Source organism: Nematolebias whitei, chromosome 20 (assembly GCF_014905685.2).
Source record: "Nematolebias whitei isolate Nwh7 chromosome 20, NemWhi1, whole genome shotgun sequence".
Classification (NCBI taxonomy): Eukaryota; Metazoa; Chordata; class Actinopteri; order Cyprinodontiformes; family Rivulidae; genus Nematolebias; species Nematolebias whitei.
In genome coordinates, this window is record NC_056517.1 from 5,407,555 (window position 1) to 5,414,382 (window position 6,828).

Genomic DNA, 6,828 nt, shown 5'->3' on the forward strand with positions numbered 1-6,828 from the left:
TCTACCCTTGTCTTTGGACGTCTGCAGTGAAATGTATTTTTGCTGTGCTTTGTGCAATGACAATAAAGTTGATTCTGATTCTGATAAGAGGTTACACAAACTCATTTGGTGTGTTTGTAATTGCTGAAAGGAACTGGTCAAAGGATCAAAAACCGTTCAGCAGATCCATCATAGCAGCTTCCCTACTGAGGACTTTTACATCAGCAAGTGAAGGAGCAATGGGAACAGTGGAAGACCCCACCCACATGACATTGAAACATTTTGACTTTGACTCTCTAGATAAATAATACTGATGAGCTTATTTCTTATATTATTAGATAGCTTTTGTTAATGTTTAATGGACGCTGCTAGTTTTGAGGACAGTTGTTGTTTTTTTGTGTTGAAACATAGAAACGACTAAAAGAAACCTTAACTTTGACCTTGAAATTTGTTTTTCACAAATATGGTGTAGTTCTTTAACTTTCCTTGGGTTTGTGTTGTAGATCAAAACCAATAAAGAAGACATTGATGACATTAAGTCTCATGGAGGAGGAGTTCCACCTGAAATCACCAACAAGCTCACCCAACTTGACACTAAGGTAAAACCAGTTAGTTTCACTTGGATGACCAGCTCGTGCATACTTAATCGTATTTACTGATAAAGGGATAATAAAGTTCCTTACGCCTCACTCACCACCTGTCAAGTGTCTGACTTGTCATAAAAATCCATAATTTTTTGTGCAGCCTGTACTTCTGACACATGCCGCTGATTAATTGTAAGCCTTGTGCATGCTGCATGCACTGATCACGTCACATGTTTGTTTTCCACAGGCTAATAGCAATATTTTTCCAACATGCATGCAAACCAGGCATGCCAGCTGTACGTCACACATACTTTGTGCATACTAGTTCTCAAACTGTTTGCTGGTGAACACTGGGAATCTGTGGCCCGGTTGTATTCTATTAATCCCTGTGACCCCTTGCATGTTCAAAACACATGGATCGTGAGCTTGACTAAAATAAGTCTTTCATGCAAAATGACATGATTAAAATTTTACATTAAATCATTCATTTGAACGACATTAAAAGATTATGAATTAAAGTTGTTTTAGGTGGCTGCCTGGCTGACATCAGGGATTGGATGGCTTTCAGTTTCTTAAGTTTTAATGAAAAGAATACAGAAGTCATGATGTTTCCTCCTAATGGCATGATCAAGAACCACTGAATCCACCTTTCCTGTCTAGCCCTGTTAGAGAAACAAGTAATCACTAATCTGGGAGTGAAAATGGACCCTTACCTAAACTAAACAGTCATGTTCAGTCATTTTGGCTGTTAAATCCTGTTTCTTTCACTTGAGGCGAGTGTCTAAACTGAAGCCCATACTGTCCAAAAATAATCTTGAGACAGTACCACATGCGTTCATAACATCCAGGCTCGATTACAGCAATGCATTTATTTTTGGAATCAGTCAGACCTCCATTGTACGTTTACAACTGGTTCAAAACGCTGGAGCCAGATTTTGAACTGGTTCAGGCAAAAGAGAGCACATCACACCAGTTTTGGCCTCCCTGCACTGGCTCCCAGTTCTCTTTCAAATTCATTAAAAAAAATTGCTCTGTATATTTTTAAATCTCTAAATAGTTCTGCCCCCTCTTATCTCGCTGATCTGCTGCAGCCATATGTCCCACAGCGCTCTCTGAGCTCAGCAGACCAGATGCTGTTATTGGTTCCAGGAACCTGTCTTAAGCTCAGAGGTGACGGGGCTTTCTCTGCTGCAGGTCCAAAACTGTGGAATGAGTTGCCACTGCATGTCAGGCAGGCTCCCTCTCACTGGTGAAGATTCTCAGTGTGATGTATCATCAGAACTGAAAACACCTCCCAAAGATCAAATGTCTTTTATTCAAGTGCTGGAGTTCACTTAGAACTCCTCCTTGATTCTCCAAACTGCACTGCACCCTGCTGCAGGTAAAACACTGACTACTCAGAACTGTTCTACAGACGTTCTTAAAAGAAATCTACAGTCCCTTTAACGTTAAAATGATTGATATTTGGAATAAATAATGAATATGTAAGTCAGCATTAAACCACCAGTTGTCAAACGTGTTTGTAAAATTATTTTATGTTTTTATCACAGTTTGATTCAAAATAAATTTAAATTATTTGTCATTTTATGTAGTTATACAATATTTTCTTCAAATACATAAACTAATTAGAAGTATGAAAACAATGAGCGTTTCTCTTTAGTATAAAAAATATATAGATAAATGATCTGTACTGTCATTCCTTGGAACAATATTTTCTACAACAGCTTTGATGCTTTTCAGGTGACGGCACTAGAAGGCCAGGTGACTGACCTTCAGCAGGTGAGGCATTTTAAAGCTTCAGGTTGTGCTCCAACATGTGGACTGTATGAAAACACCTCTTGTCTTCTCCTGCAGACAGTCCAGCGCAGCTCCTGCAGCAGTAACCCCTGCCAGAATGGAGGAACGTGTCTGAACTTGTTGAACTCATACCACTGCTTGTGTCACACCAACTGGGCTGTGAGTTCTCTGCTGTTTGTGACAAACTGAGTGACGGTCGTCTGTTTGGACCAATCGTGTTCACGGTCCTGTTTAGGATGGCCATCTGACCTTAGGGCACACAAAACTGGCTGCAACTCAGGTGTACACATATTAAGCTATAAGTGGTGCAAAAAACGACTTTATATGAACATACAGACACATTCATGCGCACATCCATAGATGAAAACCAACATAAAGTCATACAAATTTTAATATGAAACAACAAACAATAAAACATTTGTTAGCAGGCAACTCCTTTAGCTTTTAAAAAAATAATTATAATGTTATTGATTGTGTCCATTTACAAAAATGTCTTGTGTGCGTGCATGTGTGTTTTAGGGCCCTAATTGTGCAACGGATGTAAATGAATGTCAGGTGTATGCAGGAACTGTTCAAAGTTGTCAGAATGGAGCCACTTGTGTCAACAGTCCTGGATCTTTCACGTAAGTTCTCACTTTTCTTATTGAGTGAGCATCAAAACATTCAAAATTATTTACTTTTATATTTATTATACTGGCTGCACATACCTTTGTGATGACAATATTCTGTAAGTCCATGTTACTCACAGTGTAGTACCAGTACCACTGGTGGTACTTAGCTAAATTCCTTCTGACAGGAGTGACACTATCAAATATTTTTAAATTACAATAGAGAAAATGTACAATGCATTTTGAACGCTGAGCGCTAGATACATTTGCTAAATGTAATTTTAACGGAATAATCCAAATAAAACAAGCAAAACTAAATGAAACTAGAGAAATGGTATTTCCTGCACAAATGTAGTGTGAACGCTTATTGCTGAAGAACTTGCTGACAAACAGCTAAAATCATCCTTAAATGTAGCTGAACTTGAAGAACAAACTGAAATTAGCAGAAGAAAACAGAAAATACACATCTTGCTGAATTAGGTTTAAATAAGCAGAAATTAGCACAAACATGAAATTAGTTCAGAAAGTTGAAATTAGCAAAAAAAAAAAAAAAATATAGTAAAAGGTTTAAAGTACCAGAAGGAAGTAGAAGGAGCTGAAATAAGCACAAAATAAGGTGGAATTAGATGAAAAAGATCAAATTAGCATAAAACAGCTAAATGGTAGCTGAAATATCAGATAAAGCTGAAACTAGCAGAAATAAGCTGAAAGGAGCACAACAAGCTGAACTTACCATAAAGAAGTTAATTAGGTTGAAAGTAGCAAAAAATTATCACGAAAATCTTGAAATTTTCTGAAAACAGCTGAAATTAGCTAAAAAATGCTAAATAAAATAAAATAAAGTAGCTGAACAGTTTTAGCAGAAGAATTAGCAGAAGAAAGCAGAAAGAACATGTTTGCACAATTAGGCTGAAAGAAGCAAACATGAGCACAGAAAAGTGGAAATTATATTAAAAAAGCTGAAATTAGCAACAAACAACAACAATAACAACAACAAATTTTAAAAGTAGCAGAAAAGGCAGAAAGAAGATTAATCTCCAGAAGGAAGTGGAGGGAGCACATGTTTTGCTGAATTAGGTTGAAAAAAGGTAGAAATTAGTGCAAAAAATGTGGAATTGCTGACAAAGCTGAAGCTAAAATTAGCATCAAAACAACAAAATAGTTGAATAAATAAAAATAGTTGAAATAGCTGAAACTTGCCGAAATAAGCTGAAAGGAGCAAAACGTGCTGAAATTAGCAGAAAGAAGTTAGAAGAAGCAGAACAAATATTGTTAGCAGATAGAATCTGAAAAGAGCACAAAACAGCTGGAAAGAGCTGAAATTTGCTGAAAGTAGCTGAAAAAATGTTCACATTTGCATAAAGACGCTGAAGGAAGCAGAACAAAATGTGAAAGGAGCAGTAAAAGGTTGTAACCACATCTAAAGATCTGAAGGATGTAAAATGAGCTCAATTCATTTTCTATGAGTAAAAATGGAAGAAAAGGCTAAATATTCCAAATAGCTAAAGTTGCACCCAAACCAAAAGTCATTGCAGGATTGTCCTGAAAGAGCTGAACGTTTTGATGATTTATTGAAAGAGTTTGAAAACTGCGGGATGAGAATCACACAGAGAAACATATGGAATAGGGATAGAAGTTGGAATAATAAATATAAACAGGAAAACAACTGTGTGAAAGCTAAAAAGCATTCACACAATTAGCAACAAAAATTATATATATATATATATATATATATTTATATATATTTATATAATTTTATATAAATATGTTAATTCGTCCCATGAAATTGAGTTTTTCATTGGCATTTTCAGTGGTGGTTATGCTGTATAATAAAAATAACCCCCAATAAAAAAACAAAAACCAAACAAACGAAATAAAATAAGGCTGTTGTGAATAGTTTATAATCCCACTCTAACTTGGCATGTCTTTACAGACAGAACACAGCACCTCTAGTGTTTTCAGCTTGACGTCTTTTATTAGTCCTGATGACAGAGCACAGCTGCAAATGAACATCTGTTAATGACGGTTCTGTTTGTGTCCAGCTGTAATTGCTCTCCAGAATGGTCAGGGACTCTCTGCACTGTGCGTTACGATGACTGCAGGAATGCAGGACAGGACCTGTGTGTGCATGGTTTATGTATTGATGCAGATCGCGTTGTACCTGGACAGGTAACTAATCTCCTTCAACTGGAGCTTGATTCAATCATTTTTACTTAAGAGGATTTATTCTTTTAAATCTTATCAGATGTTCATAAATGTTTCAAAGCTAAACAAAAAGTTTACTGTTTATTCTTTGTCATAATTATATGCTGACATCAGTGTTTTCATTTAAACTTGGGAAATTGTTCTGAAAACACACACGCTACATTCAGGCACACGTTTTGACCAGGGAAGAAGAATGATTTTGTGCACACTCCATTTGTTTTCCCCCAACAGCCAAAATACCAGTGCATTTGTGAGAGTGGATGGGAGGCTCCAGCGGGAAACCCAGCGTGTGTGGCAGATGTTGATGAGTGTAACCTACCCACCAAGCCTTGTTCAGCCAACCCTGCTGTTCCCTGCTACAACACCCAGGGTTCTTTCTACTGTGGAGCCTGTCCTGCTGGTACCATTTAAAACTAACAGTTTGCTGTTCGCTAACTTATTCTTGACCTACTGAGGCAAAAGGCCTGTTTAGGCTTCAAGTACAATTATCAGGTATAGAACAAAAATAATTCCGTTACAACAAATCCTTAAAATAGTGCTGGTAAAATTCGTATTTTTCAACCTAGACCAGTTTATTGTCTCATTGTCTCAAGAAAAAAAGAGTTTAATGCAGTTTATAGCAGTAAGATATCTGTAGAAACAGCAACAGATCATTTCAGTTTTGCTGGGTTTGATTAGTTTGGAGTCCTTGTATATTGCTGTCTGATCTTGGAAAACTCAATTTACTTCTGTACTTTTGTTCCTTGCTGGTCATCGTTGCACTTGCTGGAGTGTTTTTGACTGTCTTTAACGTGGAAGGATTTTAATATTACAACTCATCATAAAATCTACAGAACTCTCATAGGATTAAATGAGTAAAATACTAACGGTAAATCTTGGTTAGTAAAACTTTTGCACCATTGTATCATCATATTTCATACACATGCAAGCCATGATGAGAGGTCCGTCTTCTATTAGGATGCAAAATCATCAGTTTATCAATTTTATCTTTATAAGGCAGACAAACCGGACTGATATGTGCAAAACATTAGAACAGCTGTAGAAATGTATACTTTTAGATGGGAATTTGTTGTGGCCAGTCAAAGGTGTGTAATATGTTCCTGCCATTGCTTAGCTCATTTTGTGTTTGTGTAACGTAAATTAAATGCAGATCCATTTTTAAGCAGCATATCTGTTAAGCATTTGACAAAACAAGAATAAAACATCACTTTATTTCTAAGAACAAACACTAATGATGGTTTTTAGATCATAGCTCTAAGAAATGTTCGTCAAACAGTCAGAAACAGACATCGTCATTCAATATTGTCATGATCTGACTGTAGCGTGCTCGAACCCAGGTGCAGGCAGGGGATGAGGCTCCAGTAAATAAGTAAAAACAGTTCATTAATTAAATAAACAAGACAAGATGCTCATGGGGCAGCTAACTTACTCAGAGGAGGACACGAAGGGAGACAGGTCTGAAGCCTTGGACAGGACAAGGACAATCCAGAGATACTGACAAGACACCAAGTGTCTGAATATACAAACACTAACAAGGTGAAATGAAAGGCACCTGCGGTGATTAGGATCAGACACAGGTGTGACAGTGCTGGAACACAGGAGAAATGCTGAGGGGGGAAAACACAACATGAAGGACCAGAGCCCAGAAACCCTAC

The 6,828-nt window shown here is 37.1% G+C and overlaps 1 protein-coding gene across 1 annotated transcript in view; it reads left to right on the forward strand.

The window, feature by feature from the left end:
• cubn (cubilin (intrinsic factor-cobalamin receptor)) overlaps window positions 1-6,828 on the forward strand; it is a 134,887-nt gene that overhangs the window by 7,832 nt on the left and 120,227 nt on the right. The window contains 6 exon segments of the mRNA XM_037694395.1: window positions 483-578; window positions 2,304-2,342; window positions 2,418-2,519; window positions 2,880-2,983; window positions 5,011-5,137; window positions 5,405-5,573. Coding sequence (XP_037550323.1) covers window positions 483-578; window positions 2,304-2,342; window positions 2,418-2,519; window positions 2,880-2,983; window positions 5,011-5,137; window positions 5,405-5,573 — 637 coding nt within the window.